At 41.6% G+C, this 19798-nt stretch overlaps 1 protein-coding gene across 3 annotated transcripts in view; it reads left to right on the plus strand.

Moving 5' to 3' along the window:
• The first annotated feature begins 6457 nt into the window (after window positions 1-6457).
• Window positions 6458-19798, plus strand: part of LOC126240314 (DNA topoisomerase 2-binding protein 1-A-like) — a 308035-nt gene continuing 294694 nt past the window's right edge. For 2 of the 3 annotated variants that reach the window (XM_049947915.1, XM_049947916.1), the window contains exon 1: window positions 6458-6637. In XM_049947915.1, the coding sequence (XP_049803872.1) occupies window positions 6533-6637 (105 nt within the window). In that variant the 5' untranslated portion in view covers window positions 6458-6532. The remainder of the gene's footprint in view (window positions 6638-19798) is intronic. The other variant, XM_049947917.1, reaches the window with a different exon arrangement.

Genomic DNA, 19798 nt, shown 5'->3' on the forward strand with positions numbered 1-19798 from the left:
ATTCCAAATGTTGGTCACAAGAATGTATATGTGTCTCCCTTATCAAGTAGCATGGTCACACCAGTTATTAAGTAGTTGAATGTGTGACTGGTCAATTAATTTGTAAGTAGCATATGTATGAACAGAATTTTTTGATGAACCACTTGTCACAGTTGTGTGTACATTTTTGTTTGTGAGTGTGCATACCTGATTGCACATTATGAGTGCTTGTGGATTATGTGCACACTATATGTGCCTATAAATATTGTATGTAGTTATGTGTGTGTGTGTGTGTGTGTGTGTGTGTGTGTGTGTGTGTGGTGTCTTAACCTCCTACTGTTATTGTGGTCTTCAGTCCAGAGACTGGTTTGATGCAGCTCTCCATGCTACTCTATCCTGTGCGAGCTGCTTCATCTCCCAGTACCTACTGCAACCTACATCCTTCTGAATCTGTTTCGTGTATTCATCTCTTGGTCTCCCTATATGATTTTTACCCTCAACGCTGCCCTCCAATACTAAATTTGTGATCCTTTGATGCATCAGAATGTGTCCAACCCAGCGATCCCTTCTTCTATCAAGTTGAGCCACAAATTTCTCTTCTCTCCAATTCTATTCAGTAACCTCCACATTAGTTATGTGATCTACCCATCTAATCTTCAGCATTCTTCTGTAGCACCACATTTCGAAAGCTTCTATTCTCTTCTTGTCTAAACTATTTATTGTCCATGTTTCCCTTCCATACATGGCTACACTCCGTACAAACACTTTTAGAAACGGGTTCCTGACATTTAAATCTATACTCGATGTTAACAAATTTCTCTTCTTCAGAAACGCTTTCCTTGCCATTGCCAGTCTACATTTTATATCCTCTCTACTTCGACCATCATCAGTTATTTTGTTCCCCAAATAGCGAAACTCATTTACTGCTTCAAGCGTCTCATTTCCTAATCTAATTGCCTCAGCATCATCCGATTTAATTCGACTACTATCCATTATCCTCATTTTGCTTTAGTTGATGTTCATCTTATATCCTCCTTTCAAGACACTGTCCATTCCGTTCAACTGCTCTTCCCAGTCCTTTGCTGTCTCTGACAGAATTACAATGTCATCAGTGAACCTCAAAGTTTTTATTTCTTCACCATGGATTTTAATTCCTACTCCAAATTTTTATTTTGTTTCCTTTACTGCTTGCTCAATATACAGATTGAATAACATCGGGGATAGGCTACAACCCTGTCTCACTCCCTTCCCAACCACTGCTTCCCTTTCATACCCCTCGACTCGTATGACTGCCATCTGCTTTCTGTACAAATTGTAAATAGCCTTTCGCTCCTTGTATTTTACCCCTGCCACCTTTAGAATTTGAAAGAGAGTATTCCAGTCAACATTGTCAAAAGCTTTCTCTAACTCTACAAATGCTAGAAACATAGGTTTGCCTTTCCTTAATCTATTTTCTAAGATAAGTCGTAGGGTCAGTATTGCCTCATGTGTTCCAACATATCTGTGGAATCCTAACTGATCTTCCCTGAGGTCGGCTTCTACCAGTTTTTCCATTCGTCTGTAAAGAATTCGTGTTAGTATTTTGCAGCCATGGCTTATTAAACTGATAGTTCGGTAATTTTCACATTTGTCAACACCTGCTTTCTTTCGGATTGGAATTATTATATTCTTCTTTAAGTCTGAGGGTATTTCGCCTGTCTCTGGGGGAAAGAAATACAGTAGAAGAAGAATGGGTAGCTTTGAGGGATGAAGTAGTGAAGGCAGCAGAGGATCAAGTAGGTAAAAACACGAGGGCTAGTAGAAATCCTTGGGTAACAGAAGAAATATTGAATTTAATTGATGAAAGGAGAAAATATAAAAATGCAGTAAATGAAGCAGGCAAAAAGGAATACAAACGTCTCAAAAATGAGATCGACAGGAAGTGCAAAATGGCTAAGCAGGGATGGCTAGAGGACAAATGTAAGGATGTAGAGGCTTATCTCACTAGGGGTAAGATAGATACTGCCTACAGGAAAGTTAAAGAGACCTTTGGAGATAAGAGAACCACTTGTATGAACATCAAGAGCTCATATGGAAACCCAGTTCTAAGCAAAGAAGGGAAAGCAGAAAGGTGGAAGGAGTATATAGAGGGTCTATACAAGGGTGATGTACTTGAGGACAATATTATGGAAATGTAAGAGGATGTAGATGAAGATGAAATGGGAGATACGATACTGCGTGAAGAGTTTCACAGAGCACTGAAAGACCTGAGTCGAAACAAGGCCCTCGGAGTAGACAACATTCCATTGGAACTACTGACGGCATTGGGAGAGCCAGTCCTGACAAAACTCTACCATATGGTGATTAAGATGTATGAAACAGGCGAAATACCCTCAGACTTCAAGAAGAATATAATAATTCCAATCCCAAAGAAAGCAGGTGTTGACAGATGCGAGAATTACCGAACAATCAGTTTAATAAGCCACAGCTGCAAAATACTAACACGAATTCTTTACAGACGAATGGAAAAACTAGTAGATGCCGACCTCGGGGAAGATCAGTTTGGATTCCGTGGAAATACTGGAACACATGAGGCAATACTGAACTCACGACTTATCTTAGAAGAAAGATTAAGAAAAGGCAAACCTACGTTTCTAGCATTTGTAGACTTAGAGAAAGCTTTTGACAATGTTGACTGGAATACTCTCTTTCAAATTCTAAAGGTGGCAGGGGTAAAATACAGGGAGCGAAAGGCTATTTACAATTTGTACAGAAACCAGATGGCAGTTATAAGAGTCGAGGGACATGAAAGGGAAGCAGTGGTTGGGAAGGGAGTAAGACAGGTTTGTAGCCTCTCCCCGATGTTATTCAATCTGTATATTGAGCAAGCAGTAAAGGAAACAAAAGAAAAATTCTGAGTAGGTATTAAAATCCATGGAGAAGAAATAAAAACTTTGAGGTTCGCCGATGACATTGTAATTCTGTCAGAGACAGCAAAGGACTTGGAAGAGCAATTGAACGGAATGGATGGTGTCTTGAAGGGAGGATATATGATGAACATCAACAAAAGCAAAACGAGGATAATGGAATGGAGTCGAATGAAGTCGGTTGATGTTGAGGGTATTAGATTAGGAAATGAGACACTTAAAGTAGTAAAGGAGTTTCGCTATTTGGGGAGCAAAATAACTGATGATGGTCGAAGTAGAGAGGATATAAAATGTAGACTGGCAATGGCAAGGAAAGCGTTTCTGAAGAAGAGAAATTTGTTAACATCGAGTATAGATTTAAGTGTCAGGAAGTCTTTTCTGAAAGTGTTTGTATGGAGTGTAGCCATGTATGGAAGTGAAACATGGACGTTAAATAGTTTGGACAAGAAGAGAATAGAAGCTTTCGAAATGTGGTGCTACAGAAGAATGCTGAAGATTAGATGGGTAGATCACATAACTAATGAGGAGGTACTGAATAGGATTGGGGAGAAGAGGGGTTTGTGGCACAACTTGACCAGAAGAAGGCATCGGTTGGTAGGACATGTTCTGAGACATCAAGGGATCACCAATTGAGTATTGGAGGGCAGCGTGGAGGGTAAAAATCGTAGGGGGAGACCAAGAGATGAATACACTAAGCAGATTCAGAAGGATGTAGGTTGCAGTAGGTACTGGGAGATGTAGAAGTTTGCACAGGACAGAGTAGCATGGAGAGCTGCATCAAACCAGTCTCAGGACTGAAGACCACAACAACAACAACATGCATCTTGCTCATCAGATGGTAGAGTTTTGTCAGGACTGGCTCTCCCAAGGCTATCAGTAGTTCTAATGGAATGTTGTCTACTCCCAGGGCCTTGTTTCGACTTAGGGCTTTCAGTGTTCTGTTAAACTCTTCACGCGGTATCATATCTCCCATCTCATCTTCACCTACCTCCTCTTACATTTCCATAATATTGTCCTCAAGAACATCGCCCTTGTATAGACTCTTTTTGTACTTCTTCCACCTTTCTGCTTTCCCTTCATTGCTTAGAACTGGGTTTCCATCTGAGCTCTTGATATTCATGCAAGTCATTCTCTTTTCTCCAAAGGTCTCTTTCATTTTCCTGTAGGCAGTATCTATCTTACCCCTAGTGATATACAGCTCTACATCCTTACATTTGTCCTCTAGCCATCCCTGCTTAGCCATTTTGCACTTCCTGTCGACCTCATTTTTGAGACGTTTGTATTCCTTTTTGCCTGCTTCATTTACTGCATTTTTATATTTTCTCCTTTCATCAATTAAATTCAATATCTCTTCTGTTACCCAAGTATTTCTATTAGCCCTCGTCTTTTTACCTACTTGATCCTCTGCTGCTTTCACTATTTCATCTCTCAAAGCTACCCATTCTTCTTCTACTGTATTTCTTTCCCCCATTATTGTCAATCGTTCCCTAATGCTCTGCCTGAAACTCTCTATAATATCTGATTCTTTCAATTTATCCAGGTCCCATCTTCTTAAATTCCTACCTTTTGAAGTTTCTTCAGTTTTAGTCTACAGTTCATAACCAATAGATTGTAGTCAGAGTCCACATCTGCTCCTGGGAGTGTCTTACAATTTAAAACCTGGTTCCTAATTCTCTCTCTTACCATTATATAATCTATCTGACACCTTCCAGTATCCCCAGGCTTCTTCCATGTATACAATCTTCTTTCATGATTCTTGAACCACTTGTTAGCTATGATTAAGTTATGCTCTGTGCAAAATTCTACCAGTTGGCTCCCTCTTTCATTCCTTACCCCCATTCCATATTCACCTACTATGTTTCTTTCTCTTCCTTTTCCTACTATCGAATTCATACATTTTGCTCACCAGATGGTAGAGTTTTGTTGGGGCTGGTAGTTTAAATTTCCGGTATATACTGTATGTAGAAAGTGTTTAAAAATGTTAATATTGTGCATGGAACAAAAAAGGGGAAATGTGGTATTTAAGTTCTTCCATCAAAAATGATTATTGTATGTTACATTTGTAAACAAATCCAGAAAAGAAAAGAGCTTCATAAAGAAGATACTGATAAAAAAATTGTATTGCAAAGGAAATTGTTACTAATAAACTGTTAGTTAATTTGTTATCTTATTATTATTATTTCCAAACTCTTTCAGTATACAATTTTTGTTTATAATAATTTGTGTATAACAAATTCTGAACATCTGCCTCTGATGCACACATTTGTTAGTTAGTTAGTTACATGCTCCATTCATCAATCTCACAGTAACTGTTATGATGTGGAACATGTCAAGTGCATAATAAATACATTCATGAATGAAAGCGGTTTTTTCTTCTCTCTTTTTTTTAAGCAGTGAAGGGCCTAGCAACTGAACTAGTTGTAAAGGACGATAAGTGGGAGTTGGAGCTTAAATCATATTTGTCCATAAGGGAAGAGGAGGTGCTTCCGCCCAATTTAAAGTGTTCCCATTGGCTGAGTGACAGAAGGGGTTTCCCGCGAATTTAATGTCACAATGCGACCAATATCGACCTAGATCATGATCTAGTCTAGTTGCCTGAGACACACAGATAGGACAGGGGTTCTCCTAATGCCCAGTGGGAGGGGGATGACCTTAAATATAACAAATACAAATGAGTAACCTGACAAATGAATCCCTATTATTGACCTTGAGATAATGTCATTTTCTGTTCCTGTCCTGGTATTACATAACTACTGAACCTTCAAATCGCATCCGTTCAAAGTCTGTTACCCTAAGATAAGCGTCGCTTTAAATCTAGAACCCCGTACATACATACTCTCGCCATCCTATGTCTCTGACATAACTGTGTCGGAAACTGTCTAAGGCGGATAATGGCAATGTTGCCCGGTTTCTGCAAGAAGCGAATATACAGATAGAAGTCAGATGCAAATATTCAACAGTGAGAAAGTGAGTAAAAAGATTACGTTGAACAATAGTCCAATCAAAGAAGGAAAAATTAAGGGAAAAAATTCGTGTAGTCACAATATTTGCACAGTGGGATTGTCGTGAACAACATATACTAGAAATCCTGACCAATGTGTAGTGAGCGGGGAGTGTGAGTGGGGAGGTGTTTAAAGGTCAATTTTTGATGTTTTTCTTGCACATCTCGAAAACCGCGAGTTCTTGTACAAAATAAAACCACATTAACTTTGCTACAAAAAGGGTCCTATTATTTTTTTGCTGTAGGTGGTTTCTGTTTTGCACGGAAAATCGCATATTACTAAAAATAGTGTGTTAATGTTATAACATTATTGTTAACTAAAGTGGCTTGAAAACAAATATTGAATAAAAATTAAAATTGTAGAGCAGCCGCGAGTCGTATGTAATTTTCCTTTGTTTTGGCATGTTTCATTCGACTAAGGCGAGCATCTTATGAAATGACATAGTCGAGAGCTACATGTTACAAATACCGTGCTGTACGTAGAGCTGCCATATGACGGACAATTAAATAAAAAAAGAAACATTCGAATTGTGTGTTATCTCTCGCGTGGATAGTCTTTGATATACTTGTCTTTGACAAGCGCGGCAAGAAGCGATTTAGAATTTGTAACCTGTGTGATGTTCGGTGTGAAACTGTGATAGCCGAGATGTCCTTGTGTGAATCTCAAGAGAATGTTAACATATATTTTGTTATTCCTCGACAATGTTCGTCGGAGGAATCGTGTTCAAATGATATGAAGTCCGCGTACACGGTAATGAACCCAACTTAAACATTGTCACATTATTCAAAAGAATGTTAGCTTTTAGACCTGTGCGTAGAATAATACAATTAATTGTAATAATACAAGCAGCCCATGTTGCTCCCTGTGCCTCCATGTAGTACCTCAGTTTATTTTCTAGTTACCAGTTGTTGGAGACGTTAACAACCGAAAGTTGCTGTAAAGGACAAAACTAGGGTGTAGAAATAAAAGTTTAAGAAGCACAATTATTATTGCCTTTAGTTTAAGAAACATAATTATTATTGCCTTTGCTTAAATGGCTCCAACGGTACATTGTTTGCTTTCATTTTTGCGTTTGAGAACCACCTTGCCACTGAGAAGTAATTCGTTATGTGAAATTAAAATGTTCTGTAGATCCCAGTGCTGCGCCACTAACTGCTTACGATTCTTTATTGAATGTATATATTAGCTTTGCTTCGTTCTTCTTTAACAGCTATTATTTTTATTGGGCTAATCCACTGTTACTTCCTGACAGTCTGAGTTCCACAATCTGCGTGGAAGATTTGTTTTCGTTCAGTGTTTGCGCTCTGTAAGATTTCAAACTGCTCCTTAATAAATACAAAGATTTCAGAAATGAAAATATCTGGAAGAGAGTGACAGTTTTTCTGAAGTGTAGGCCAACAGTCCTCACAGATCAGCTGTTTGTCAGCTGTACTTGTATGTCGTTGCCAACAACAGTGTATATGAATCTACTCGAAAGAACGTTAGTGATATGCTTGCTCGTATGTTATGCACACCTGTGATTCAAAATTTAAAGAAAAAATATTTTTGTCGTAATTCCGTGGAATTTGGACTTTATACATATTTTTTGGTTGTGGCTTATTGAGGACCACATGGAAAAAAATTTCCTCTTTTATCCTTTTTTCCTCTCCAGTAGCTTTTCATTGTTTCCCAGTGTAGTTCTTGGATTCATCTGTCCGTGTTGCGCCTGTCTTTTTGTTTCTCTGCTGGAAGGCCTTGAAGCTTTTTACCATTGCTCTGAACATTTCTTTTTCATATGTATTTCCATTTCCTGTAGGTCTGCTGTAACTTCTTTGATACATGTCACTAATGTTTGTGGGTTTCTGCCAGAAACGCTAAAAATTCTTTTTGTTGTTGTTTTCCCTCCTAGGCGTGTTTTAGGTGTTCATAGAGTACACCTCTCTTTCTCGTTGTCTGATACTGTCTATTATGACATAAACTTATTTATTGCTCCTTAATTTTCATTGCTAATTTCTGGTCCCAAGCTTTTCCTGAGTCTTTCCATTTCCCTTCCCCTCCCCCCCCCCCCCCCCCAACTGTTTTGCTGTAGGCTAGGCTATTTAACGAAAAGCGTTATGAAAGGCATTCTTGTTTAATGACATGTTGTAGCGCTAGAGTTTTGTGTTTAAGGACGAGGTTTTATTATTAGGCTACATAACTAAAAGTTCAGTGAAAAGCCGCTTCCATTTTTCCATGTCATTGCTAAGTTAATATGTTATCTAAAGCATTCAGTTCTATTATTTCACCTAAGTTTTTAAATTTTGTGGTTATTTTTATTGTTTCATAATCAGCTTCCATATTATTGGTGCCTTCTTTGCATCTGTCATGCACTGGTTTTTCGGATTAGGTTAGAGTGAAGAGGTCCTCCAAGATGTAGAACATGTCAAAAAAACAATACATAACAAATAAGCTAATGTACCATTCCACAGACCCCAAGTGGAATGATGGTCATTTTTTAATGAACATTATATGAAAGGATCATTTTACAAATAGCAATGCACTGAATTTAAAATAAAAAATTATTTATTTATTTATAAGGTAATAAATATGTAATAAAGCTACTATAATACTTACTTAAACTGAATTTCATTGGTTGTTAAGCTTTTTATGGCTGCTGGCAAGTTATTGAAAATGTGTGTTCCTGAATAATGCACACCTTTTTGTACAAGAGTAAGTGAATTTAAATCCTTGTGAAGATTATTCTTATTTCTAGTATTGATTCCATGAATTGAGCTGTTGCTTTGAAAAAAATGATATATTTTTAATGACAAACTTCATTAAAGAATAAATATATTGGGAAGCAGTAGTTAGTATCCCTAGTTCCCTGAACAGGCTTCTGCAGGATGTTCTAGAGTTCACGCTACATAACTCTTACTGCACTTTTTTGTGCCCGGAAAACTTTAGCTTGGCTTGATGAATTACCCCAAAAAATTCAGAACAAAAAGATAGGTTCCTTATACAGAAATACGTAAAAAAGTCTAATAAGCATGGGCTCCAAATTGCTCCTGAAGTTGTATGACCACTTATTCGTCTTCAATACGATAAAACAGATCTCATTTACTGCATGGTCTTTACTTTCCATATTTTGCGAGGAGGCAATATTGATAAATTAAAATGTTCAGTAAACATGGGGTCTAGGATGCATACTTAAAGAGCTGTGATCACTTGTTTGTCTTTGCTTGTGTGAAATATCTCTTCTGATGAACAAAATGCCCTAAGCTATGAAAATAAACATTTTAGAGCCACTTTTTACTAGACCTTTTTTCTTGTTTTGGCCCATACTACCTTCTCCCAAAATATGAAAAGCAAAGACCTTGCTGTAGAATGGATGTTCATAATATTGAATATGGAAAAGTGCTCATCTCTCAGGTTGCCCTCTTTCCTCCCAATTATGATTTTTTTACATTTATTATTCTGTTCTTTTCCTACCTTTCCTGATTAGGCCTTCCTTATTGAGTACACAACTGAGTGCAGTGGGGACAATCAATTGCCATATCTTACACTACTTTTGTTCTTAAAAGCTGTGGTGATTTGATGTCAAATTCGATTTTGTATTTTTAATGTGTCTAATATAATTGCAACTAATTTGTCAACTCCAGACTCTCTTTAGTATGTTGGATGATAATTCTCGATCAGTCTAATCCTATGCTCTTTTGAAGTCTGCAAGTGTTACATAAAGGCTTTTGGCTCTCATTCTTCAATGCCTTATTAAATCTTCTCCATGTAAAATGTAATTTGTCCTAGGTGCTCTCCTAATTCCTGATTTTGTGGGATTTCAGTCAATGTTGTAATTGTTTTGAAAGCATTTTGTAAGTCACTGGTAAGAAGGAATTTCCTGTATGGTTCCTGGGGGTCTCCTTTTTTGTGAACTGTTTTCCAATCTTCTAGTCTAGTTTCTATATCCCAGACTTCCTGAAAAAATCTATGTTGCTTCCTGACTGTCCCAACATCTGCAATTTCCCACATTTCAGCAGAAATTGAATCTTGTTTCATTCTCCAGATCTATAATAATATGTTAGATTTCTGCTGTGCTGGAAGGTTCTGAGGTTTTGGAAGCGCATGCAGGATTTTTTCCTATAAAGTTGTTTCTTTACAATATAAGTTCTTCAAATAGCTTGCTAGTATTTAAAGGTTCTCTTGATTCTTTGGGGATAATTTTTCTTCTTCAGTTTTGAATGCAATGATGCGTGTGCATACTTTTGAAAGACCGCACATGCAGCAGTGCTGTGTCGTCCGCAGAGGGCTCCTTGGCCTCAGTTCTTTATGTGTATTCCTGCAGCTCTTTATATACACAGGGCCTAAGTGGTTCCTGCTGACTGTTACTTAAATACTGTGTTCAGGTTGTTAATGCTTCTGTGGAATAAAGTTTGTGTTCAGTCTGTTGGTTGTATACTTAATTACAACATGATTGGCAACAAGTGTGGTCCTGTTCTCTGTGCAAATTTCTACTCTGGGTGGTCCACCATGTATTCTCACTATGGCTGATGGTGTTACAGAGGACATTTTAAGTTGGTTGGCCAGACAGCAAGAAACAGGTACTGTGCAATCAAATTCTGGTACCTGTTTTGTCTAGCCAGCATGCTCCTCAGTCTGTGTCACCTTTGTTTTGTCCTCCACAGCACACATGGTTTATCTGCCTCCCTTTTCTACATATGATGAGATTGTCGAGGAATGGAATGCTTACAACAAAACTTTCATGCGTTTGGGATGGTTGAGGCTATTTTATGTCACACCTTGTTCATTTTGTGGATATCACCAATGTCAACCCCTCGCCCCTGTGGGTTTGGGGGTTAGAATAAGCCCGTGGTATTCCTGCCTGTCGTAAGAGGCAACTAAAAGGAACCTCAAATGTTTCGGCCTACATGTGATGGTCCCCTCTCGGGTTTGACCTCCATATTTTCAAATTCTTCCGAAGAGTGAACCTATTGGGGAAGGGCGCCTTACATGGTGCATTGTGTCCATCGTGCCTTGAGACGTTTAGCCAGCTGTCTCGTCGTCGCATTACCATCCCGCTTGCTCTCCATCTCTTGGGCGAGGATACATTCCTGGGTGCGATTTCCACCGTGCAGTGTTGCTTTTTGTAGAGATGATGACCATGGACGTCCTTGCACCTGATATCCAGCACGGTAGCCAGTCCATTGTGGTGGGGTCATGTACCCTGTTGGTTGTAGCCCCCTGACAACACAGGAATCGCTCTGCTGATGCCTGCGCCGTTAACTCCCCATATATGCCAAGGAGTAGATGCCTACCTCCCTGGGGCATCGGGACTCCCAGCAATGGCCAACCTGCCACGTGGCCCTTGCTTAGGCTGGGTGGCCCCAGTGGGGAGGGCCCTAGGTCGGAGTGGGTGGCATCAGGGCGGATGACCCGCAATGAAGCGTGGTACATCAATTTTTGCTGGTGGCCAGCCGCCAGCAGTCTCTAAGCATTCTCGGGCTCAATTCAATGCTCAGAAATACGATCCCAAATCGCTCCCCTCCTTGGCCACACCGTGGGAGGAGCATAAGACTCAGGATGGCAGTGACACTTATTTGCCCCGGTTCCTAGTTTGTCAGAGAACTGATGGGGAGTTTTTCGTGGCAACAAAGTCTCAGTTCTTCGTAGAACATTTAGAGGACAAGTTTGGGTAGGTGGAGGGCTTGTCCAAAATGTGCTCTGCCTGAGTATTGGTAAAAATGGCATCCTCTGCCCCAGTCACGAAGGTTACTTGCTTGTGAAAAGTTGGGTGGATGTTTCAGTTACCATCACACCCCATAAGTGTTTAAATATGGTCCAGGGTATTATTTTCTATAGGGATCTCCTTTTTCAGTCTGATGACAAGCTGCACGCCAATTTAGAGCGTTGATGTGTTCATTTCATCCGGCATGATCATCGGTGACCGAAGGATAATTAGATTGCTACCGGTGCCTTCATCTTGGCCTTCGAGGGTGATAAATTACCAGAGAAGGTCAAGGTGATGGTCTGCTGCTGCAATGTCAAGCCCTATATCCCTCCCCCAATGCGGTGCTTTAAGTGCTGAAAGTTCGGCCATATGTCTTCCCGCTGTACTTCCAGTCTCACGTGTCGAGATTGCAGACGCCTATCGCATCCCAGTACTCCATGTGCCCCGCCTCCCATCTGTGTCAACTGTGGAGAGCATCATTCACCTTACTCGCCAGACTGCAGGATCTTACAGAAAGAGTGGAAAATCATGGAATATAAGACCCTGGACCAACTGACCTATACTGAGGCTGAGAGGAAATATGAACGACATCATCCTGTGCGCATGACTTCCTCATATGCCGCCGCTATGACAATCGTGATAGCCCCATCAGTTCAGCGAAGGAATCAGTGAAGCCCTACCAGCCAGTGAAACCCAAGGAGCAGCAAGAAAAGTCTAAGAAAAAGATGTCTAAGACGAAGGAATTTGCGGTGGCACCCACCCCACCGCAAGCTACAAGCTCTGCGTCTGAGGGCGACGTAGAGATTCTGCCGTCCACTGAGGACCTAGATCTCCCCAGACACTCACAGTGGATGTTACTCGCACAGGTACTCAATCGGTGGCAGCAGCTGACCCAGCGGCGTAATCTGCCTTGTCGGTCCCTTCACGCCTTTCTCGGTCATGGACAATGTCATCCACCAGTGGAACTGCAGCGGTTTTTTCCACCATCTAGCTGAGCTCTGACAACTTCTCAGCCTTCACCCTTTCCTCTGCATTGTTCTTCAGGAAACTTGGTTTCCAGAGATGCGAACCCCTCACTCTCCGTGGCTATTGGGGTTATTATAGGAACCGGGCAGCTTATGAGAGGGTATCTGGTGGCGTCTGCATCTATGGCCTTCATTCCCTTTACAGAGAGTCTGTCCCTCTACAGTCATCTTTAGAGGCTGTCTCTGTTTGGGTGTGGACGCCTCAGGCTGTTACTGTCTGCAGTCTCTACCTTCCACCGGATGGTGAAGTCCCGCAGCGTGTCCTGGCTGAGCTGATAGCCCAATTGCTGCCACCTTTTCTGTTACTGGGCAACTTCAATGCCCATAACCCTTCGTGGGGTGGATCAGTGGCAACAGGCCGAGCCACCATTTTTGAGCAAGTATGGGCACAGCTCGACCTTTCTCTTTTAAATACTGGTTCTTTCACACATTTCAGTGTCGTGCATGGCATGTACTCAGCCATCGATCTTTCGATCTGCAGCCCTAGCCTATTACCATCTGTTCAATGGAATGTGCATGACGACTTGTACGGTAGTGACCACTTTCCGATCTTTCTGTCACTGCCACAGCGAGACTCTTCTGGGTGCCCTGCAGATGGGCTGTGAATAAGGCTGACTGGGACTTGTTTCACCTCCATTGCCACTATTGAGCCTCTTTCCAATGACGCCATGGGTGCTGTGGTTCACTCAGTCACCACTGGCATCGTTACTGCCACAGAATCTTCCATTCCCTGTTCTTCTGGGTCACCTCATTGGAGGACTGTGCCTTGGTGGTCGCCTGAGATCGCTGAGGCGATTAAAGATCACAGGCGGGCACTCCAGCGTCACAAGTGACATCCCTCATTGGAACACCTCATTGCCTTTAAACAGCTCCATGCACAAGCCCGCCGCCTCATTCAGCAACGCGAGCAGGAGTGCTGGGAAAGGTATGTCTCCACCATTGGCCTCCGTACCTCTCCATCGCAGGTTTGGGCCAAGGTTAGGCGACTCTGTGGCTATTAGACCCCCTCAGCGTACCTGCGCTTTCACTGAATCGAGCAGTCTGTACTGACTCCGACACAATTGCAAACAGCTTAGCAGAGCATTTTGCTCAGAGTTCTGCTTCTGCAAATTACCCACAGCCCTTCCGCTCCCTGAAAGAGTGGTTGGAACATCAGAGCCTTTCATTTCACACGTGCCCCGCTGTATCATACAATGCTCCATTCAGTGGTGGAAATTCCAAAGTGCCCTAGCTGCTTGCCCTGATACGGCTCCCGGGCCAGATCGCATCCACTGTCAGATGCTCAAACACCTCTCGGTGGACTGCCAGCGATGCCTCCTAGACCTTTCCAACCGTATCTGGGTTGAGGGTGAGTTCCCGTTGCAATGGCGGGAAAGTGTTGTAATCCCTGTGTTGAAACCTGGCAAGAACCCACTGGAGGTGGACAGCTACTGCCCCATTAGACTCGCCAACGTTCTTTGCAAGTTGCTCAAATTTATGGTGAGCTGGAGGCTGAGTTGGCTACTTGAGTCTCGGGGCCTTCTGGCTCTGTCTCAGGGTGGGTTCCGTAAGGGCCATTCTGCCGCTGATAATCTGGTGTGCCTGGAGTCTGCCATCCGTACGGCCTTTGCCCGCCGTCAGCATCTGGTCACTGTCTTTTTTGACAAGCGGAAGACATACGATAAGACATGGCGACGTCACATCCTCTCTGTGCTCCATGGTTGGGGTCTTTGGGGTCTGCTCCCAATTTTCATACAAAACTTTCTGTCGCTTCATTCCTTCCGTGTGCAAGTTGCGGCCACCCATAGTTCCTCCCGACTTCAGGAGAATGGGGTCCCGCAAGGATCTGTCTGCCTCTTTTTGATTGCAATTAATGGGCTCGCTGCAGCGGTGGAGACGTCTGTCTCATCTTCCTTGTATACTGATGACTTCATCCTATACTATAGCTCCACTGGCATTGCCGCTGCTGAACGGCAGCTGCAGGGCGCTATCCAAAAGGCACAGTTTTGGGCTGTAGTGCATGGATTCCAATTTTCAGCTGCTAAGACCTGCGTTAAGCATTTCTGCTGGCTACGCACTGTTCACCCTGAGCCACAGCTTTATCTTGACGACGAACCTCTTGCTGTGATAGAGACGAATCGGTTTTTGGGATTGGTTTTCGATACCCGGTTGACTTGGATGCCTCATATTCGGCAGCTTAAACAAACGTGCTGGCGGCATCTTAATACTCTTAGTTGCTTGAGTCACACCAGCTGGGGTGCCAATCGGTCTACCCTTCTACGGCTGTACCAGGCATTAATTCAGTCCCGTCTAGATTATGGGAGCCTGGCTTACGGTTCGGCATCCCCTTCCGAATTGCGGTTGCTGGACCCCATCCTTCACAGCAGGATGCGACTCGCCACTGGAGGTTTCCGGACAAGCCCTGTCAACAGCATACTTGTGGAGGCAGGTGTCTCTACATTACAGTTCTGGCGCCAACGATTGCTGGCAGCTTATGCTACACATGTTTGTATCTTACCCGGGTATCCCAATTATCGTCTCCTGTTCCCTCAGTCGGTTGTCCATCCGGAACGGAGGCCCCGGTCAGGCTGTACGATTGCGGTTCGCGTCGGAGCTCTTCTCTCTGGGCTTGAGGTTTTCTGTCTTCCACCTCTTTTCTGGGCTCCTGTGTGTATACCCCTGTGGTGTGTGCCTCACCTGTGCCTTTGGCTCGATGTGGCACAGGGGCCTCGAAGGACTCAGGACCCGATTCCCTCCGCCGCCGCTTTCTTTCAGTCCTTGCCACGTTTCGAGGCTCTGACGTTGTCTATACTGACGGTTCGATGGTTGACGGTCGTGTTGGTTATGCTCTTACTCTAGGGGAACATTATGAACAACACTCACTGCTGGCTGGCTGCAGTGTTTTCACTGCCGAGCTGGTCACCATATCTGTGGCCCTAGAGTATATCCACTCCTCCTCAAGTAAGTCCTGGATAACACACAGCTATTTATTGCACCGCGGGGACCCACCTTTGTCGCTGCGGGTCAGCTTTGACTGTGGTCCACATCTTGTTGGACTGCCCGCTGGATCATTCCATGTCAGTTCAACCAGGGGCTCCAGCTCATAGTCTCAGATTTGACTGAAATTCAGTACACTAATTCTACCATGTGTGGAACACTCGTGTGCAAAGTATTAGTTTCCCTTGCCAATTAGTTCCAGAATTATGACTTGTGAAAGAAGGTGGTGTGACCCGGAAATTGCAACCCGCATCTGGCAGTCTATCTTCAGACCCAACTTCAGTTCTTAATAACTTTGGAACTATTCCACACAGTGCAGTGAAATTTTTACAGCCCAGTAACATCCATTTAGAGAACACACTCCATGAATCAAAACACCAACAACATATTTCTGAGGGAAATAAAAAATTCCAAAATGTGATTTAAAAAATGTAATACGTTAAAAGGTACTTACTTTAGGTGCCCTCTATGCAAAATATAATTCACTCAAAAAGCGTATACATTTTTTATGATAAGCTTAATGTGGCCTAAACACACACAGAACTCACCTTGCTCATATCAATCACAAAAACCGAGTTACATGAAAACGAAAATACAAAAATTTGAAAATTACCTGAAAAACGTGAATTTTCTGAGTGTGGTAGCACAAAAGGGACAAATGGTATCAAAGCCAAATTTCACACACTGCATAAGTAGACCATAATGATAGATATCTCAAAATTTCAGCAAGTTATTGCAAGACGTTTGTGTACAATGGAAGTTGACAGATGTATCAGGTGATGTGGCCATTGTTCCACAACACATTTTTGTAAAAACATATAGTAAACTGTTCTGCCTCTTTGTATCCTCTCCAACTGTTTAATCACTAAGCAACAGACAGATTAACTAAGCAATAGACAGATTAACACAACCTATCATTAATGTTTACTGCACCTTAACTGCTAAAAACCAGTAGATTGTGCTTCGATCAGAAGTTCTCCCACACTTTAGCTACTGTACTCTGTACATTGAGTGGCAAATTGTACTGTCTTCCTGACACTGTGCTAGGAACTGGAACTGTCATAAGAATATGTTCGAAAGGAATCCAACACCTTTCTGCCAAAAGTGGCCAATGAAATTATCTTGCTGGTCCTGCTGGTGCTATGAAGTTCGCAAATACATCACCTTCTGCTTCACAGCACTCTGCAACACATCCCAAGTACCATTTGTCATCATGAACAGCAACAACATAGCAACCTGGTTGTATGTTGCTGCTTTTGCTGCTGAATCCTGAATCAGACACACTGTGAAGACACATGTTGTGCATGAACCTATAGTTATAACCGGACAGTCTGCTTATCAGCACATTGTCAGAGTCCGCTGGAGAGAAGTGATGATGGCTCCTTGTGCTTGCAACAGTTGTAACGTGTTCTAGTCTGCTTTTTAGCAACTCTTCGTCTGATTTCACCTCATCTTTCGAAACATAGAATGATTGCATGCCAGAGGTATTTTTCTGTACCCAGTTAAATAATTGAAGAGGTGTTAGAATGTGACATGTAGGGTGCTGCAGACTAGTTCGTGATGCTATGCTGTTAATGGTAGCACCAATACTATCACATACATTTTTACCATGACTTCTTGTGAAAAAATTCCATTCTGTGTGAATCTGAAAATCATGGTAATGCATGCATAAATTTTAGAGATTTTTACCGTTTTTGTACTGACTAGCTGACTCATCACTGAAGTATTTCGCAAAATGTATGCGAGGCAGCTTGTTTTTCACATATGCCATGACTGCGAATGTGGGCATGAACTGCAATCGCATCATGAATTAAACAGTCACTAAAAATGTACAGGTTCATGACAGACACATCACCTGATCCACCTCTATAGTAAATCACAAATGGCTGGCGAGTTGCTTGATTGTTGTCCCAATGATATCCTTGGATGGAATCTTGAACTATAAATGCATAATTTCCAGGAAAGTCTAGTATTATTATAATTTCATCTTGTTTCAAATTATCCTTACAAAACTGGACATAAGCCGATTGTGCTGTTGCTGTGAAACTGTGTGTGGTCAGTTTCTCCATTTTTTGACAACACGTTTCATCTTGTTTCAAATTATCCTTACAAAACTGGACTTAAGCCGATTGTGCTGTTGCTGTGAAGCTGTGTGTGGTCAGTTTGTCCATTTTTTGACAACACGTTTCAACAAAATCTTCCACTGTACTTTGCTTTGTTTCAAGACTTGTGTGATCAATGTGTGTCCATTATTTATAAGAAACTAGTTCGTCATCCATAAGGAGTTCACCATACAGTTTGTTCATGTGTTCAAGATTTGCCTTACCAGGACACTGGTAGGAACTGATGTCACACACTAGCACCTTCATTGCACCTTTGTAATCCAGACTAGAATCCTTTATAGCAGCAAACATCAGCTTAGCATTTTGATGGGTCTCACATACACAAACATTGTGTGTGCTCCTTGCACTTACAGGCACAACCCATTTTGGCCAAAGATTGAAAAAAGATGATAAACCCACTTTGGTCTTGGGATACTTTCCCTTGAATTCTACATATAGTTCTGATATGTTGCATAGCAACAGTCTTTTTTTGCATCTGTACACGTACATTTCCCATTTTCACCGTTACATAGTCTCTTCCCCCCCCTCCCCCCCCTCCAGGCGTTATTCGGCTCTAGTCATAATTTTCATAAAACTCTGACAGTAGTACCTTTATTTCTGAACTCAATTTCTTACACTGAGTCTGCTGAAGTTGTGGAAGAACTCCTTGGGTTGCTTTTATTTTCCTAGCTTGCTTTACCATGTATGTAGAAACATTGAATTCCTTTGCAGTGTAGTCAGTAGATCAGCTGGAAGGTGCAAGGGTAAGAACAGCTGCTTTTTTTTGGCTTGTGGATATGGCACATTTGTCTTTCAAATCATGCACAATTTTGTCCAAATCAGAGCATTTCTGGCATGATTTCTGTTCCTTTGGAGCAGATAGTTCTTCCTCTTCCACCATTAGTGTGTCAGCTATTTTGTGTTTTAATTCCATTTGATCTTCTTGTAGTTTTCTTCTACCATAGCTGGGCCTGTCTCTCTTCCCAACTTTGTGTGTATTCATGGGAGACAAACTAAGAGCAGTCACTGAAGTATTTAATTGCTCATCCACTGTGGTTGTAGGTGGCTGATACTCTTAGTCACTGTCATGTAGATTATCAGAATACTCTTCATTTTTTAGCAGTGTAACACACCTGGAACATAACTTTTGTCCTGGTTTCACGTTAAGTCCCATGCACTGATTCACTTTCTATCCTGATTTTATATCAATTCTCTGAGGCTACACTTCACTGTCTTCTTATGAATCTGAAATGGATCAAAACAACGTCTTTGTAGGAAAGAATACTTATCCAGAAACATTTTCATATGATGATAACAAATACTAAAGTTTCCTGGAACTGTACTTCTTGTGTCCACAGGGTGTATCCCGGATCTCCATAGCAACAAACCTTGGTCTGATTCATCCAGATCATACAATACAAAGCGAATGCCACATTTTGTTCCATATGTTGTTTTATGACATTCAGATGCTTGTTCTCTACCAACACTGCAACGTGTTTGAACAAAAGCACCACTAGTACACTCTTCTGCCTCCGTACTGACTTTCCACAACACTACTGACCAGTCTGAACTAGAATCTTAAAAACATGAGTAACCTGCAATTGTTGCTTGTTTCCTTTGTTGTTCCTGCCTATCAATGACTCATTCTGTCCCTGAAAACTAACATTGTTTAACTTTGTGTTGCCTAATGGTTCCCAACAATTGCTGCAGTTTTATCTGAAACAAGCTGTCTGCATCATCACTATTACTTGCTAAATCGTATTAAAAGAAATGTAACCAAATACATCTCTGTCAACTTTTATTGTACACAAATGCCTTGCAATAACAAGTTGAAATTTTGCCACATATTATATTATGGTCTACTTATGCAGTGTTTGAAATTTGGCTTGGATATCACTTGGCCCTTTTGTGCTACCACACTTAGAAAATCCGTGTTTTTCAGGTAATTTTTCAAATTTTTGTATTTTCGTGTGCATGTAACTGTGTGTGACTGATACGAGCAAGATGGGTACTGTGTGTGTTTAGACCACATTAAGCTTACCACAAATAAATTTATACCCTTTTTGAGTGAATTATATTTGGCATAGAGGGCACCTAGAATGTGTACCTTTTAACGTATTACATTTTT

This window comes from Schistocerca nitens, chromosome 1 (assembly GCF_023898315.1).
Source record: "Schistocerca nitens isolate TAMUIC-IGC-003100 chromosome 1, iqSchNite1.1, whole genome shotgun sequence".
Taxonomy (NCBI): Eukaryota; Metazoa; Arthropoda; class Insecta; order Orthoptera; family Acrididae; genus Schistocerca; species Schistocerca nitens.